The following is a 19,768-nucleotide window of genomic DNA, read 5'->3' as shown; positions in this document are numbered from 1 at the left end:
AGGGTCAGCTAACCAGCAGGCCCTCAACCATAATGTTTTACAGGGTCAGCTCACCAGCAAGCCCTTGCCCATAATTTTTTCAATGGTCAGCTCAGCAGCAGGCACTCGCCCATAATTTTTTTGATGCTCAGATCACCAGCAGGCACTCACCGCTAATGTTTTAGACAGTCAGCTCTGCAGCAGACACTCACCCCTAATGTTTTAGATGGTCAGCTGAGCAGCAGGCCCTCGCCTATAATGTTTTAGAGGGTTACCAGCAGGCCCTTTCTCCTAATGTTTTTGAGGGTCACCAGCAGGCTATCAATCATAATTTTTCAAGGGTGTATGATGCCCTCCTTTATGTGTAATAAAGGGTGTATTGGAGTTCCTTGTAATTTTTGGAAGCCCTTTCACTTAGTGCATAGACTTTATGAGTGTAGGAGTCTCACTACCTGAACAATTGTACCACAATGTGAATGAGGCCCTCCATTATGTAATATACAGGTTGTATCGGAGTGCCTCTTCCTTGTAATTTTTGGCAGCACTTGCACTTTATATACAAGTAAATATACAGTAAAGACTTTCCTAACAATTTTTCCTCTAAAATCAATTTTATCTTCAGTTTTGTGCGTATTAATGTCAGTCTGTAAAAGTGGCGTACTACTCGGACAACATCGTTCCCAGCAGCGAAATGGGAGTCCAAGATGCATCCAGACATCCTCCCCATGCTGTTCCCGAACCATTTCAGTGGTGTTTCCATAAATTTCTAACCTTTTCCTATGAACCAGGCACCCTCCCCTCTTCAGAGCAGGGGGTGCCTGGTTTAATGCTCGGGTTCTCCCATTGACTTCTTTTATACTCGGGTGCTCGGTAGAGCACCCGAGCATCCCGATGTGTTCGGCCAGAGCACCCGAACACCCGAGCACTTTAGTGCTCGATCAACACTAACTGAGATGTGAATAGCAGTTTGGATTTCATTGATGGGAATGTATCATCTGGAAATGATCTTTGTTTAAAAGAAATATGTCACCAAAAATGTTATCAGATGTCAGCACATACCCCCTTTTTCTAATGTGTTTTTATTTTCAGTTTTTTTTTTTAATTCAATTTCCTGAACTTAACTATGGGGGCTGCCATCTTGCCTGAACTGTTTTTAACATGTAGAAAGCATTAAGAAATTTAGGCTACTTTTACATCTGCGTTTTTGCTGGATCCGGCAAAAACGCTTCAGCAAACGATCAGCAAAAACGCTTTAGTCTATCTAGATAATACAACTGGCAGAATCCATTATGAACGGATCCAGTCTTATTATCTTTAAAATAGCCATGAAGGATCCGGCATTAAAACCGGATCTCAATACTGGAAAAGAAAATCGCAGATGTGAAAGTAGCCTTACTTTACAGCCATCACAGTGGTCTGGAGCTGTCCCTATTGACTTCTATAATAGATTTTTCTAGGCATGCTCTGTGACCTGTGCAGAGTTAATTGTACAAGGAAAGAATAGATAAACTCTGACAATCACCTATTGTGAATGGTGGATCCAGTCTTATCTATACACAGAGCTGATATCATTACAGGCAGGATTATAATGACAGATAAGCAAGTAATTGCAGTAAAGTATATATATATGATCCACCACAATATGTAATGTCACAGCTTTCTCCTCCCCCTCCCTGCACAATGACCTCTGCATAGGTCACAGAGCATGCCTAAAAAACTCTCCCATAGAGGTTAGTGATCCTGTCTATTGTTTTTTTTAGCCCATATGGTTACTATAAAACATATCTCTATACAGGGGCGTAGCTATAGGGGGTGCAGAGGTAGCAGTCGCTACCGGGCCCAGGAGCCTAAGGGGGCCCAAAGACCCTTGTGCCACACAAGAAGACACTGGTATTATAGAAATTTCATGAAGGTCAAGTTAAACCTCTGGCTTTAGGGAAGGGGTTAGGCCAAGAAATTGGCTGGGGGGGGTGCAGTTTCATTTTTTGCCTCAGGCAGCATGAAGGCTATGTGCTTACCTGCTCCTGGCCACAAAGCACTGAGGGAAGGGGGGCCCAAGCTGAACTCTTGCACCAGCGCCTATGTGCCTTTAGCTATTCCCCTGTCTCTTTAAATACTATTAATCTACAAAAAATGTAAACATATTATAAAAAATATATTTTTCACCAACTGGTTTCAATTAGTAAAAAAAAATAAAAAATAGGCAGACACCTAGAAACAAAAATGAGTTTGGAAATGTCCTGTTTAGTGTTGTAATGATGTGCAGTGGTCTTTCTGCGGAAAGAGGGAGGAGGAGCAGCTGAGCTGTCTCCATCACTACATTTGCATTATATAAACAAAAACTTACAAAATAAAAATTCTAAAAATATCTACAAATACTTGTAACATAAACAGTTAATTTTCAAACAATAGATCCCCTTTAAAACATGTTTTATAAAATAAAATTGACCTGCTGAAATATTTTTATTGAAAACCGCCATCTGACCATCTAGTCTAAAATGGCCAACCTTTTTTTTTTTTTTTTATTTAACACTTTGGTTAAGATTTTAATGGAAGGAGGCCACACTGACTACTCGGCTTCTAGCAAACATAGATGTTTAGAACATCTGAACTTTTGTTGCCTCTCGCTGTGCCACTTTTGTAAGTCAACAATCATTTTCTTTTGCGTTACGTTCACTGATTTATTTAGATTTGGTTATTTGTTTCTTTTCTTTGTGTGAGCCTGCCCTATTTATCACAAACTGGTTTCTGTGGCAAAGAAGCAGGATTACACGCTGAGTCTTCTACTTTCGAAGACTGAGGAATATTCAGCTTGCGCTGCATGCCAAAGAATGATTATTGACATTGCTCCTGCAGGTTGGCATCCATTGAGCTATTATTCAAAAAAAAACAGGCAATCTCGATTTATAAGGAAAAGCCAGAGAATGAGGAAAATGATACAGTCCGTGTTTTTTTCAGTTTTTTGTTTTTTTTGGCCGCAACATCTAACAAGTTAGGGTTGAGTAATAACTGGCGAGGACATTAAATTACATGTGTTAGGCAGTCAGTACTGAGCAGTCATTAAGCATTGTTCTCTCGTTCTGTGATCTCATTTCATTAATTATTTGCATGCTAAAAGAAAGCTTAAGTTACAAATATAGTGTTTTTGTGAGTGATTGTTAAGCACTCCCCTCCAGTCCCTCTGTTTACTGCTAGTCACCCACTTTTGGAATGGCGGAACGATGAGAAAAACCTAGATCTTTTTGCTGCCTAAAGCTGAAGAGATGATGAATATAATTTATCATAAAGAATGTTTATTTGCATATTCAAGACGAAAGGTAAGTCACTGCAAATTCCTGTGCATGCATGATATTAAATACTTGTCCTAGCTGTCAGATACACAGACTACATTGATGCCACCAGGGCTGATACTATACTTCGCTTGTGACATTGTTATAATATTTAGCAGATGACACATTTTTATTCATTTTTTTTATATTTCGCAAGCTGCCATTAGTTTTGCACTTGCTTTTATTTGTGATATTATACCGTAAATTTATGAATAATTAAGCTTCAAATGATGAATTATAATTCATATTTGTCTCTTGAATATATCCTCAGACTATCATTTTATTCTGTCTCATATGATAGCATCGCATTACTTTAGATTTCTGAAAGTTGAATGTATTTTAAAAGTAATATATAAAATGGTTTATCTAACAACAATTTAATTTCATATATTTCAATGAAATCACAAGTACCATATATTTAAGTTAATGTAAAGGATCTAAGTGTTAAAATGAAGCCCTAATGTCTATCCATACATTCTATGTGTATGGTACGGGACTTGATACAAAAGTACACAGCAGCTGCAGGGCTTTAGTGTTGTCCAACCACAAATACCAGCATACATTGCCTATATTGAGCCATGTGTATGGTTAAATCTAATGGTTTTGCAAATTTGTATTCTCATAAAAAATATGGGGCTGCAGATTATCTATGCAGACTGTCGAATATTGCATTATTTTTTTCATTATATGTTACAATTGACTGCTTTATACACCTCACTTTAGTTCTGTAGCGATCTAAAGCATTACTTTATTTAGCGCATTCAGTAAATTCTAGGTTTTTCGAGTATATTCTAGTGGTAAATATCTTGATATGGGTACAGGTTGTACAGCTGTATAATTAGATGACTTGCTGAAATGTGATCATAAGAAGAGTCAACCTGATGAAAATCTGTATTCGGTATGACACTCGACAGCGGCAGACACATCTACCCAGTTGATATAATATTTACATTCTCCTAATTATGCAGAGATAGTAAATTATATTTGATTTCCAGAAAATTAAGACTGAAACAATGATCTACTTTCTGCAATAAAACATATAATATTTCAAATGAGAAGTCAATGGAAAGATATACCATTTTGGTTTTAAAAATCCTTAAAGGGATATCTGTCGGAGTCCAACTCCCGACACCCCCACTGATCAGCTGTTTGAAGGAGCCACAGTTTGCTGGAGCTAAAACAACTCTTTATGTTGTGTAACAGCCAGGAAATCTGCTGCAAGTGTAGTCCCATTCACTTAACCATATCATCCCTCCCCAATATCATGCTCATGATCAAGAGCAATGGAAAGCTGTGGAATCTTCTTTGGCAAATTATTGAAAGTACAGAGCTCCGGGTCTCCAGAAGTCAACCATTTTTATTCCTTAGTCCTGCAAATCCTCTATTTTGTTAGGAAAATCATTGTTCCAGAGTTATGACCTTAGAAAAATCCCCATAGCTCAACTTTTTGAGTAATATTCTACATGGAGAGGGATACTGAGGTTAATTGCAGTCATGTTTGAATTTTCTTGCTTTTGAGACTTTAAGGCTGATTTACAAAGGCAATAAAACTGTCAAGGGCAGACCTATGCTGATCCCGACAATAGGTTAACAAAGTTGCATCATAATTAAAATAATACTTTAATCTGCAGTATTCACTGTAGCCTATTTATAACTGATATTTTAGTTGATAGTAGAGTAATGCCATCCTTGTTACTTATCTTTTTTACTTGGCCAGGTTAAAAGTCATCCTGTATTTGCACATTAACATGTGATATTAGTTGAAATGCTATGCTGCAATATCATGCTTTCCACAGTAATGAACTACTTATTGACCACCCATACACCTTTATATAGCAGTCACTAAGGGGCCTGAGACTGGGCCATCATCTTTTTATGGCAGCCCAGTCGAAGCACTGCATGGGTCTCCTGTGCAGCGGAGTGCAGGAGATCGGCTCTCACCTGAGAGCCAGCCTCCTGCTGTAACAGCCAAGACCGACAGAAGTGCTGATCTGGTCCATTCAACCCCTTAGATGCCTCAGTCAGTAGTACCCGCGGCAACTAATCGGTATAGTACTGAAGGCCCCTATTTGCCGCATCCTACTCATGACTGTCAGCATAGGACTGACAGTATAGTTCTTTTGTAATGCATATATTTGGTATTGTCGAATCAGTAACGACCCACACTACACAATTATCATGTAATTTATCCTGTAAGGTGAACAACATAAAAAAAATGCCACAAAAAAAGAAGGGAATCAAAAGCGATCAAGAAGTATTATGTACCCCAAAATGATACCAATGAAAACAATAAGTCATCCTGCAAAAACCAAGCCCCCACACAGTTCCATAGAAAGCAATTATAAAATGTTATGGGTCTTGGGATGAGGCGATGCAGAAACATTTTCTTCTTTTAAAAAACTATGGGGGCACATTTATTAAGACCGGCGTTTTAGGCGCTGGCCTCTTCATAACTTCGGTGGATCCTCCACCAGTTCTAAATGTAAGACCACTTCCTAAGTGTCTCACATTTAGACCTTTTTCTATGCCGGAAACAGTCGTAGAAAATGGTTAATGAGACGAGCCTCCCAGCCTGTTCCTTTCCCCTCCCACAATTTTAGACCTAGCGTGAGTGGAGAGAAGTCACAAATTGCAGCGCAACTAACCACTGCACTGCAACCTGCACCTGAAATCCACCTAATATAGGCGTATTGTAGCTTAATAAATGACACACAGGGTTTTTATTGTGCATAAAAAAGTTAAAAAAAACTGCATATACTGTATTTGGTATCACTGTAATTGTACTGACCCAGAGATTAAAATTATCATATTTATGTAAAAAAAATATAATGCGCAAAAATGATAATGTAAACTCAGTGGTAGTATTGCTGTTTATTCCCATGCACCCCAAAAAGAGTTAACAAAAGTTAATCAGTAAGTTACGTGTACCCCAAAATGGTGCCACTAAAAACTACAACTTGTCTCACAAAAAGGCTACATAGATGGAAAAATAAAAAAAAAAGCTATAGCTCTTGCAATGCGACAATGATAAATTTTAAAAATAATGATTTGATCATTCAGGTCCAAAACAGGTTGCGCACTAAAGGGTTAAAAGATGTTTTGTGTAAGAATTTCCTGCAGACATGGACAATTTTATGACGTGGAATCGATTAGGAATTAACTATTTCATTATTTTTTTTTATTAGTCTAATCACACTAGATAAATACAATTGCTCAGAGATTCCCAAGTTATCACTAGGGCAGGACTTCACACTTCAGCAGTCCGATATATACTTATTTTTAGGAATATATTACAAACTTATCTCAGTTAACTAGGGTCACATCGATCTGACACATTTACCTAAATAAAAGACCTTCTGACGTTTCTAAGGCCGGGTTCACATGACTGTTTTGCTTTCCGATCTGCCAGAAAAAAAAAACAAGAAAACAGATCCTTTATTTTAACATAGTAACATAGTACATAAGGCCGAAAAAAGACATTTGTCCATCCAGTTCGGCCTGTAATCCTCCAAGTTGATCCAGAGGAAGGCAAAAATAAACTGTGAAGTAGAAGCCAATTTTCCCCACTTTAGGGGAATAAAAAATTCCTTCCCGACTCCAATCAGGCAATCAGACTAACTCCCTGGATCAACGACCCCTCTCTAGTAGCTATAGCCTGTAATATTGTTACGCTCCAGAAATACATCCAGGCTCCTCTTGAATTCCTTTATTGTACTCACCATCACCACCTCCTCAGGCAGAGAGTTCCATAGTCTCACTGCTCTTACCGTAAAGAATCCTCTTCTATGTTTGTGTACAAACCTTCTTTCCTCCAGACGCAGAGGATGTCCCCTCGTCAAAGTCACAGTCCTGGGGATAAATAGATGATGGGATAGATCTCTGAACTGACCCCTGATATATTTATACATAGTAATTAGATCTCCCCTCAGTCGTCTTTTTTCTAAAGTGAATAACCCTAATTTTGATAATCTTTCAGGGTACTGTAGTTGCCTCATTCCAGTTATTACTTTAGTTGCCCTCCTCTGGACCCTCTCCAGCTCTGCTATGTCTGCCTTGTTTACAGGAGCCCAGAACTGTACACAGTACTCCATGTGTGGTCTGACTAGCGATTTGTAAAGTGGTAGGACTATGTTCTCATCACGGGCATCTATGCCCCTTTTGATGCAACCCATTATCTTATTGGCCTTCGCAGCAGCTGCCTGACACTGTTTTTTTGCAGCTTAGTTTGCTGTTTATTAAAATTCCTAGATCCTTTTCCAGGTCAGTGTTACAGAGTGTTTTACCCTCTAGTATGTATGGGTGACTTGCATTATTCCTTCCCATGTGCATAACTTTACATTTGTCAGTGTTAAACCTCATCTGCCACTTATCTGCCCAAGCCTCCAGTCTATCCACATCCCTCTGTAGTAGTATACTGTCCTCTTCAGTGTTAATTACTTTACACAGTTTAGTGTCATCTGCGAAAATGTATATTTTACTATGCAAGCCTTCTACAAGATCATTAATAAATATATTGAAGAGAATAAGGCCTAATACTGACCCCTGAGGTACTCCACTAGTGACAGTGACCCAATCTGAGTGTGTACCATTAATAACCACCCTCTGTTTTCTATCATTGAGCCAGTTACTTACCCACTTACAGACGTTTTCTCCCAGTCCGAGCATTCTCATTTCATATACTAACCTTTTATGTGGTACAGTGTCAAATGCTTTGGAGAAGTCCAGATATACGACATACATTGATTGGCCACTGTCAAGTCTAGAACTTACCTCCTCATAGAAACTGATTCAATTAGTTTGGCATGACCGATCCCTCATGAAGCCATGCTGATATGGCGTTATTTGCTTATTTCCGTTGAGATGCTCTAAGATAGCATCTCTCAGAAAACCTTCAAACAGTTTACCCACAACAGATGTTAAACTTACCGGCCTATAGCTTCCAGGCTCTGTTTCTGGACCCTTTTTGAATATTGGCACCACATTTGCTATGCGCCAATCCTGTGGGACATTCCCTGTCAGTATAGAGTCTGCAAATATCAGAAATAATGGTCTGGCTATGACATTACTTAATTCCCTTAGGATACGAGGGTGTATGCCATCCGGTCCTGGCGATTTGTCTATTTTATAATTTTTAAGTCGCTGATGTACTTCTTCCTGGGTCAGACAGGACACTTTTAATGGGGAATTTATTTCAACATTCGGCATGTCATCTGACAGTTTATTTTCCTCAGTGAATACATTGGAGAAAAAAATATTTAACAGCTTTGCTTTCTCCTCGTCGCTCTCTGCGACTTCCCCCTCATTACTTTTTAAAGGGCCGACACCTTCAGATTTATACTTTTTAACATTTATATAATTGAAGAACATTTTAGGGTTAGTTTTACTCTTTTTGGCAATTAATCTCTCGATCTTTAGTTTGGCCGCTTTTATTTGTTTTTTACATGTTCTATTTTTTTCCTTTGAGTTTTTCAGTGCTTCCGTGCTACCCTCCTGTTTTAGTGATTTCATACTGTTTTCTTTACAGTTCTATTTATCCACATTGGTTTCTTTTTGTTCCTTAACCTTTTATTCCCATACGGTATGTACCTCTCACAATGAGATTTTAGGATGCTTTTAAAGATATCCCATTTTGTGGCTGTATTTTTATTTTTGAGGACTTTGTCCCAGTTAGTTAGGCCTATGGCCTCTCTTAGTTGGCTAAATTTTGCTTTTTTGAAGTTTGGTATTTTTGTTCCTCCCTGTAGAAACGCTCTTTTGAATGATAATTGGAAGGTTATTACTTTATGGTCACTATTTCCCAGGTGTCCCCCAACCCGCACGTCTGTTGTTCTGTCAGGCCTATTGGTTAATACTAAGTCCAGTATGGCTGTCCCTCTAGTCAGGTCTTGAACCAGTTGGGAGAGGTAATTGTCTTTAGTTATTGCCAAGAACCTGTTTCCTTTATGAGATATACAAGTTTCCAAGTCTATATCTGGGTAGTTGAAGTCCCCCATAATAACCACCTCATTATGATTTGCCTCCTTGTCTATCTCGTTTAGTAGTAGATTTTCTGTGGACTCTGGTATATTAGGTGGTTTATAGTAAACTCCTATTAGTAATTTATAATTGTTTTTAGCTCCATATATCTCTACCCACAGTGACTCCACATGTTCATGTCCCTCACTTATATATTCCCGAAGTGTGGGCTTTAGACAGGACTTTACATAAAGGCATACCCCCACTCACACTTTGTCTGAACAGATCTTTGCCTTTAGCACAGATCTGTTCAGCACCATGGACAGCAGGATGCCTGAGAAGGCGTCCTGTTGCCATGGGGACCTTCCCTGCCTGCCACAACTGAGCAGACAGGGAAGGGGAGGGAGGGGGGCTCCCTCTCTCTGTGACCCCATCCTGTCCGGGGGCTGCAAAAGCACAGCAGCCCTCCGATGGGAGACGGAGGGAGCTCCCTTCCTCTTCACCTCTTCCATACAGTGGTCCCTATGGACTGCGGCATGGAAGGGGTTAAAACGGCTGAGCTGCTTGAATCAGAGTGTCAGCAATGAGCTGACACTCTGATTCAACCGCTCGGTCATCCTGAGAATAAACGGGGGGGCGGGTGGAAGATCACGCACCCGCCCCCCACACTGCCGCACGCCTCCCGCTCACCCGCAATCCTCCCCCCCCCCCGCTGCGCCCGCAGCCACAAAAACACAGAGGGCTGCAGGGGGGGTTAACATTGAAATATAGGCACTTTGATGTTTCTGATCCCTGCAGTCACGGACTGCAGGGATCAGAAACTTTCATAAGCGCTACAAACCGCAGGTCTGAATTGACCTGCGGTTTGTAGGGATCGGCAATGCGGGGGGGTCACAGGACCCCTAGGCATTGTCACAGGGTGCCTGCTGAATGATTTCAACAGGTACCTCGTTCCGATCACTGACAGCCGTGCGGCAGTGATCAAAACTAAACAGGACGTACCGGTACGCCCTGGGTTTTTAAGGACTCGGCAAACATGGCGTACCGGTACGTCCTAAGTCCTTAAGGGGTTAAAGCTAGGTTTTCTTGAGTCTGTGTCATACTTTATGTTTCATAAATGTTTCTTATGCTTAAACCTAACACTTTTGACTGGAAAAGTTACTCCAGTTTTCCTACTCCACCCTCCATCTAGAGTGAGATTGTGACTTTTCTTAATGATAAATCTAGAGTGAAACTCGTTAACATAGCTAACCACGCCCACTTTTACACCCAACTGGAGTGAGTGGTGTAAAACTGCAAAAAGTCACAAAAGGCTCATTTTATGACTTTTTGAAGACAGAATTCTGGAATGAAGGTAACATAAATCTGCCCCAATTAATCGAACCATGTCCATGAGGAGCAAATGTATAAAATGTAGTGTTCTCGTGTACTTGGGATTAATATATTTCAGTAGTGTTGGGTTGTGTTTGTAATGCACTATTGTTGTACACATTTCCTTCTTGATATATTCGTTTTTATATGCTATTTTACCAGCTGTCATACAATATAAGACAGAGGCAGTTACGAGAGCCGAACATCAAGCTATCAAGGGCATCGTTTGGCCTAAAAAGTATGAGGCTCAATGCATGTGACTGTTGAAATCCATGAGAGATTTTTATTTTTAAAGCCGCATGTTAGCATTGTAGTCAGAGCCCTGCATTCACAGTTCAAAGTCTTCTTTGTGTCAAGGGCAAGAGACATATTGTTGAAGTAGTTGACATATCATTTAGCTTCTTCCAGGAAATTCGCTCTTCTCTTCTTAGATTCATTTTCAGCTGTGAAATACAAGGAATGAATCAAATCAGGTTTACATTCCCACAATAAATTCCCCTGTGGATGTCTTAGAGGTCTTCTGTACATGACCGAGGAATTTTAACTTAAAGTGAAGATGAGCCGGTTTTATTTTTTCTGTATTATTCAAAAAGTTACGGTTTTCCGTTTCACCTGTTGAACACATCCAGTGGGAAGAAATAAAGTTTCCGCCCGGAATGACCATCTTCTTGACCTGTGGCAGGGTTATTCTTTTTGTTGTATTCTACAAAAGAAAGGCATGAGAAAAGGTCCAGGGAGGCTCTAAAGCAGACAGTCTTTAATATATTATCCCAGCTTCCCTCAAGCACTGTCCATATGTTAATAAAAAGAACTAAAGAGGTCTTCAGGAATGAAATAAAGCAGCATATTATTATAGTATAACTATTGCCTGATTATGTTATCTGTGGTTTGGGTTGGACATTACCTCTTTCATATTGTGGCCCATAGACTAGCATCCAGTCTCACAACATAAATGTTTGTGGAGCCAATTGTTGCATCTGATAAAACATAAGCTATATAATGGAAACAGAGTGCAACAATGGCAGTCCGTGGCATTTCCTTTGGCTTTTATGGGAAGAAATAGAAAGTTGTATACTTAGTCATATTATGAAACACTGTACTACTATAGCTCTAAGGACCCGTTCCATGCGGATTCCACAGACGGATCCAGACCTATTCAACTTGAATGGGTCTGTGATTCGTCCGCACCGCAAAAAAATTGAACATAGAACTATTTTTTTTGCGGTGCGGAGGCACAGAGAGAACCCCTACGGAAACCTCCGTAGTGCTTCCCTGAGGATCCGTGCCTCCGTTCCGCACCAGACCTTCCAGATTGCAGACCCATTTATTCCATGCTCTTTGCGGGCCGAAATACGGCCACGGCCAGCACATGTTCGTGTGCACTGGTTCTGCAACCATTCTATAAAAACTCTTGAGTTCTGTAGTATAATATAAGTTATTGTGTTATGGTGAGGAAGATTTTATATGTCTGAGATACAGGATTGGAATATCATAGGGACCCAACACATGCCTGTAGTAGAATGTATTTACATTGGTGTTGGACATATTTATTTATGAAATCTCCGCTGGGACCACCATGTTGGAGGCACACCTTTGCTATATTTTCTGATTATAGCCAGTGATCACAAAATTTTCTCTACATGAACAGTAATACATTTGATAAGGGATATTATATTGGATGTGACAGGTGAAATACAATACTTCACAATCTGAAGAGAAATGACAGAGCAATTGATATAATCTACTGTAAACTGATACAACTGTGATGTAAAAGATTTTTATATATGTAGGGAGCTTAAAGGGGTTTTCTGGGATTTTAATATTGATGACCTATCCTCAGGATAGGTCATCAATATCATATCGGTGGGAGTCCGACACCCGTCACCCCTGCTGATCAGCTGGTTGAAAGGAAGGCCACACTCTGTGCAAGCACAACCTTCTCTTGTTTGTTTACCTGCTCGCTGTCGACATCGCTGCGGTGAGCAGGTGTAATTACAAGCCGTCCCATTCATTTTTATAGGGTGGCTCCTTTCTATACACTTGAATAGGAAGAAGCCATCCTATTGAAATGAATGGGTATAATTACACTTGCTCACCACTGCTGTTGCGATGGCGAGTAGGTAAACAATGAAGAGAAGGCAGCGCTGGCACGGAGTGTGGCCATCCCTTCAACCAGCTGATCTGCAGTGGTGCCGGGTGTTGGATCCCCACCGATATGATATTGATGACCTATCCTGAGGATAGGTCATCAATATTAAAATCCCAGAAAATCCCTTTAACACTGGGATTTGCCAAAAGAACCAATGCTTCTCACATTTCTTTATGCTTTTCTGTGCTTACTCATTAAAAGAGAAAAATGTTTCAGTTTTCTTCCCATTTATTGTCAATGGGGTTAAAACTGAACAAACCAGAATGGAGTGCATCAGAATGTATTCCATTCTGGTTTGTTGCGGACACTAAAAAAAAAACTCATCTGGCGCACATTGACTGACAATGGTTTTAGCGCCGGATCCGGTTTCTTCTTTTTCGATATATAATAAAACCAGATCCGTTATGAATGGATGCAGCCATTTGTATTATCCGGACAGAAGCGGTTTGCTGTGATTTTCAGATCCCATGCCAGATCTCAAAACCGGACAGCATAAACGCTTATGTGAAAGCAGTTCACAACACATATGTGAACGTACCCTAATTCTGGAGGAAGCGACAAGAAGTGTCTATGTAGCACCACTTAAATCTGCTGAAATATCTTATTGCGTTGGATTATATTTATGTAATAGATACAGTATATATAATATATATTTGACATTGTGTTCTGTAGAAGAAATGGAGAGCATTATATATTGTTAGGTCCATGCTAAACACATATACATTTTTTATTTTATAAATTTTTATTTTTGTAAATTCCTTTTACGTATTAAATTGATTATTTTTTAATGATAGTACATTTTGCATCCAGCTATCCTCCTTTGCAGAGTGTTTTGGTCATCAATGAGCACGTAAAAATTGAGAGTCCTTATCATTGATACCTCTTATAGATGATTTAGTTATCCTTTATAATGTGTCAGAAACGGAGGATTCTCACTTTCTACCTTCTCTATCTAATGGCTAACCAGCGTACAAAGATTTTCTTTCCCATATTCATCACTCTTTTTTACTTTTAGGTTCCACAAGATGAATGGAGTGGTTATACCCCTAATAGCAAAGAGGAGATTCCATGTCGAAGAATGCGCAGTGGCAGCTACATCAAAGCCATGGGAGATGATGACAGCGGGGACTCCGACACAAACAGCCCAAAGCCATCTCCAAAGATTGCAGCACGAAGAGAAAGCTATCTTAAGGCTACCCAGCCGTCACTCACAGAACTCACTACTCTCAAGTAAGACAGTTTTCTAGTCTTCATTGTGAGGTATGTCCTGTGGGAGAGGACATGTCTGTCATGTAGACACGCTATAGTTGGCACTTTTGACAAGAAAGTTTATAAATTTAGATATTGATTATGTAAGAGGCTCAGATTTAATAATATATCTATAAGTGATGAATGATCTATGCCCCAGAAACACAAAATGAGTTAGGTAAAATTTCATGCAAAGGGCAAGAGCTTCTTTTTGTGTCAGCAGTATTCATCTCTTCTGTGTTAACCTACCCAGCCAAAAATCTAGAATAAAAATTAGTAAACATACTAATCTTTCTATATAGATTTATATCTTATGCAGGGATTTACAGCTGAATAAGTAACATGAAAAGTGATTAATACAAATGAACAAACAAGGAGGCAACATAGTTGCTTGATGACATAGAGCGGAGATATCTGATCCAGGTTTGGTTGTATGGGTAAAGGACAATGGCTATGACATGGACCTCCTTGGATAAAGTGGTGCTTATTCAGTCCTATAGGAAGCGCTCAGTCTATATAGCTTGTTGTTGATGCTGCTCTGGACTTGTGGTGTTAAAGAAACACAAGTTTAGGGTACAGCTGGAAAAATAAGAAAATATTACTACTTTGTATGAGGTCCTGTTGGAACTTGTGTTTGATATAACATATCTGCATACTGGTTGAATCTACCTTTCATAAAATATTAAGAATTATATTGTTAGCAACTCAATAATCTATTGTTGTTACCCTGACTAAATTAACTATTGGTAAGTCTGACCCACTATGGGCATTTAACATACCAGGGCCTTCTCTTGCGTCATATTTTATAGATATTCTATGTACTTTAAAGGGAATGTGTCATAATAAAATGACCAATTGTTTGATTCATATTTTTATCCTAAACTTTTACTGTTCCATCTCCATATCTATATTTAAAACAAATCCTGCAGTTTCCACACCGACTGCTAGGCCTAGTAAATATGTCTAGACTTTCTGTTCTTTGAGAGCAGCCACATCAGCCATAGACTGAAGCGGCCCTCATTGAATGATATGAGAGATTTTTCTAGGCTTGCTCTGTGACTTGTGCATAGGTCAGGAGGAAGTAGATGAGCTATGATATCAACTGTTGTGAATAGTATAACATAAAAAAAAAAAACATTTTAAGTAGGTAGGTAGTAATGTAATACCTCACCTCTTCACTCAACGGCTCAGAAAATAGGACCTGGTTATAACAATAGCTGCTACAATCCCAGTGTTGTGCAGCAGAGACTGTTATATCTATGGCACATAGGCTATTCACACAAGGGACACCTACATACTTTAGGAGGAACACCTAGTAAAGGCATTGGTACAAAAGATGTTCTTAGTACAGTGTTCCCTAACCCATGGCTTAAGAGTCATAAGTGACTCTCAGGCCCCCTGTATGTGGCTTCCCACCTTGTAGAACCCACAACTAATTTTGTGCAGGGATGTTAAGGCTACAACTGAAAGATGACACTAAACTCCAATCCACATCACAGGTATTTAACATTATAGTAAGAGCCATTGCACTACCCCAGAGCAGGCGGCATCTACAAATGGTTTGTTATTTAATGTTATGTAAGTTTATACTATGTATTGTTATGTTTATGTATTATGTCCAATATAGCCATGTATTGATAGCACAACTATGGTTAACAGTCCTAGCTCAGCCCTTTGCAGCAGGTTGGGTGGTGATAAAGGATCCATCCCCAGCTCAGTTAGTCTGTGTATAGGGAGAGTTCAGAGAGAGGAGGAAAAGTCCAGGTGCTCCTTCTCAGGTCCAGAAACCAACAGATCTGTTTGAATTACTGCAAGATTAACAAAAAGAGAAGGAGAGAACTAGAAAACTTGTAATCTGCATGGTAAAGCATAGGAGTCTGCAAGGTAATATGCTACTACACTATTGAGACTTTGCTGCGGTGGGGGATGCTGTTCATACACCCCTCATACCTGGACATGTCCTGGCCAGACGTGCCTTCAAAACCCTGTATCCCAATTACAACTATTATTGCCAAGGTACTGTTGCCATCCATAGCGTGCAAAGAGGGCCATAACTCCCATCATTGCTTAAATTCATACATGCCTATCTGGGAGAGAGTTGCACTGTGTAGAGTTGGAACTTCTACTATAGTTGGGTGTACTACAACACTATATGCTGGTCTTTGCACTCCACTAGCTCTGCCTTGCATCCACTCCGACACTTAACATCACGGACACCCCAACTACCATCAGGCAGGAGCGCCAGAACCCAGGGGGGAAGAAAGGGTGTGCCCTCATTTCACTGCACGGCCCTAGGGAGCAACAGTTTCAGGAAAGCCACTGTGATTGACTGTGTGCGGCTCTGCCTGGGTCAATGCACTATATGCCTTTAACATTTAGTAGACTTTTACCTTTTTAATTTCTAGTGCAGCGATTTGTAACCCAGAAAAGCTTAATGACCTCCACCTTGGTGGGTCAGTTTTAAGATATTTGTTTTGTCACTTCAAATTGCTTCCTTTTGTAACAGAAACAATCCAAACAAACTATGACAGCCCTATGAATTTTTACTGTCCCGGGATTGTCCCTTGCACAAATCACTGTTTACTAGTGCGCCCACAGGCAATGAGGCAGAGTGCACCCACATATTGTACCAGTTATATAATTCTGGAGCAGTAATGCAGCATACAGTATCTTATTGCATGTAAACTATGACTACATCAGTGCAGTTGCAGCTCTACAAATAGTCTGTTGAATCTGCAAACGACAGTAATGTGGTAGTGACGCACATACCCACAAAAAGCAGAGGATGCTATATTACGATGTCTTCAGCAAAGAAGCTTTAATCAGGTTGCTTGGAACATTTTCACATGACCTATGGCATTTTAAAGTATTTATAATAAAAATAGTATTCTGAGTGTAATATGTGCCCGGAGGTCCACTTTCATTTTTAGATATAGCCTTGTAGAATATTTTTACCACCATTTTCATTTCAAGCCCCCCACGGCTCATATCTCATACTCTTTTATTATATTTTTAGATGCTAATTTGTGCTCATAATTATGTAAACTCTGTGCAATTACATAACACTAATTACAGCTTGCTGTGCTTCCCGTGAACTATTACAAAACCAAGTAAAATCAACACGTCTAAATCTGATAAAAAAGCGTCTAAAATAAATTTGTACAAAAATACCATGGTTAAAAAAGTATACATAGATATATGTACATAAAAGAGATAGAAATGTGGCCCTGTGTAGGAACTTGCTTGTATTTCTTCATATTTGAGGGAGGTAGGTCTGCAGTGATATTATAGAAATCTAAACAAACTACATGAAAAACAGTGGATTGCCATATGTCGGGCTATATGCAGTAAATGTGACTCTAGTTACAAAGGTACAAGATTTAATGGTGGGTGGGCAACTGTTGGTATGATAGCCTTAGGTCTGCTCCAACTGATAAACATTTATATCTTCTCAACATTGTGAAAGAACAGACGAGGGTTTGCATGAATGGACACAGTGATTGGATCCATACGTGGCATAGACGCTTAGGCCACAGACATCCAGGATCTTAAAGTGTTCATTTGTTAGATGTGAATGCTGCATTAAATCCAAAGCTGTAAGGGTGACACTTACTAAAGAAATCCAGACAAGAGCCTCACGACCACTTGAACTAATACACAGTGATGTTTGTGGTCCTATGAAAGTGCCTACACCCAGTAGCAACAGGTATACCTTAATAGATGACTACTTCAGATACAGTCACTTACCTAATGAAGAGAAAAGATGAAGTTCTCTTAGGAATCCTCTTATGCTGCAAAGTAACAATGGAGGTGAATTCCCAGGACATAAAGTAGAAGAATATTTAAGACAACATGGGATAGAGCATCAAAGACAGTTCCATATAAATGGGGTAGCTGAAAGGAAAAACAGAAGTCTTTCTGAAATGTTCAGGTGCATGCTGACAGAATCCTGAGAAATATTGGGTTTAAGCCACAAAGACAGCTACTTATTTACAAAAGAGACTCTTCTAGAATGGTGGAGAAAATGGTGAGAAGCCAAGTGTAAAACATTTGTGTATATTCCAGAAGAAAAACGCACCAAACTCCAAAACAGAACAGTAGAAGAAATATTTGTCTGACACATTGACTATTTTAAAGGGTGCAGAATCCTAAACCCCAAAATGGACACTATTACCATTAGCAACAGTGTGATTTTCACTGAACATTGGAAAGATTGTGTGATGACATCGCTGGATTCAAGAGTGACCCCAAACACACTACCTGTGAGTCTCCTGAACAAATAGCTGAATTTAGTGCAAGCCCAAGTCCCGCCAATGAGCAGATACAACCAAACCCAGATACACAGCCATGACGTTCAACAAGAAAAAACAAGGGTAAACCTCCTGCGTCTCTCATACAAGGTGAGCACAGTCGGCGTATATGAACCTACATCTTGGAAAGACATATCCCAACTTCCATAAGAGAAAGCTAACAAATGGAAAGGCAGCAGATGAAGAAATTAGATCCATGCACAACACTAAAACATGGACATTGACATAACTGCCACCTGGAAGAAAAGCCATAGGCTGTCAATGGACTTTCAAAGTTAAATACAACACAGATGGCACAGTAGAATGATACAAAGCCACAGAGTATCGAAAGACACTCCAGGCTGATGAAGAAGCTGGGCCTTAAAGATTAAACCTTAGCTGTTGAGAAGGTGTGTTGGAATACAGCAACATCTGCAGCTTAATGCTGGAGGAACCATGTTAAGCTGACAGTAGATGGCGCCGTGTTAAGCATCACTGTTTATTCAAGTGCAGTTATTCCAGTGTATGTTCTGTCTGGTGTTGATGTAGATGTTATCTCTGGTGGTCTTCATTTTGATCATGATGGGACAGTTAATGGTTGTTGTTTTGTCCCAAATTTGTTATCAAACAATGTTTGAGCGTCATAACCGCTGCAAACACTGCAACAGCTACAGTATAACAGACATGTCAGGAGAGGTTACAGGTACTCTTTAAGGAGAAGCCTTTTTTCAACTGATGGTCACCCATAACATGTATTGCTTTTTAATGCCAGAAAAAAAAGTAGAAGTATAATAGCATTCATATATTTCTAAAATCAACACCTGCTTATCTCCAATCCAAAGTATAATTTGGTCAATTAAAAATTAAACAGAAGTTACTGAAGCACAAAATTCGGTTTTCAGAATTGTGACACGACAGGGGGACGAGCACTATCATGCGGAGATTGGGGATTTGCAGTTCCATATGGGAAATGGACACCAGAGGCTCTTCATGAGTATCTCCCATTCAGCAAACATTTTACCAAAGCTTCTTAATAATCCAAAATAATAATTCTGAATACACTGATTGTTAAGCCTTTGTAATGGGCTTAATTAGAGAGATCAACATATAATGTTTCACGCTGTGTTCATTCCTATTCTGCCTGCCAAAAATCATATTAATGTTTAATTAGAATATCTGTAGTGAGTCATTTGTAAGCAAGCAAAGGGTAGATTTAGATCAGTACTGTTTATTACTTTTTAAGTTAAATCCATGGTAGTCATTAAGACAGTGACTACTCTGAGGAGACTTTTGTTCATAAAGAAAATAACACATAATTAAGAATGCTCACAAAGGGTGAAGCAAAGATCCATTATTTAAGGCCATCATGTTAGTCGTTTGCAGAGATTCTGTTAGGGAAAAGTAAAGGCAAATATGTTTTTAGTACAGTTAAAAGAAAAATACTAAAA

The 19,768-nt window shown here is 39.4% G+C and overlaps 1 protein-coding gene across 1 annotated transcript in view; it reads left to right on the top strand.

Annotated features, from left to right (window-relative positions):
* DLGAP1 (DLG associated protein 1) overlaps window positions 1-19,768 on the top strand; it is a 278,071-nt gene that overhangs the window by 16,244 nt on the left and 242,059 nt on the right. The window contains exon 2 of the mRNA XM_044294017.1: window positions 13,799-14,013. Within this exon, the coding sequence (XP_044149952.1) occupies window positions 13,799-14,013 (215 nt within the window). The remainder of the gene's footprint in view (window positions 1-13,798; window positions 14,014-19,768) is intronic.

Source organism: Bufo gargarizans, chromosome 5 (assembly GCF_014858855.1).
Source record: "Bufo gargarizans isolate SCDJY-AF-19 chromosome 5, ASM1485885v1, whole genome shotgun sequence".
NCBI lineage: Eukaryota > Metazoa > Chordata > Amphibia > Anura > Bufonidae > Bufo > Bufo gargarizans.
The sequence above is the reverse complement of the archived record's forward strand: the minus strand, read 5'-3'. Positions and strand labels throughout refer to the sequence as shown.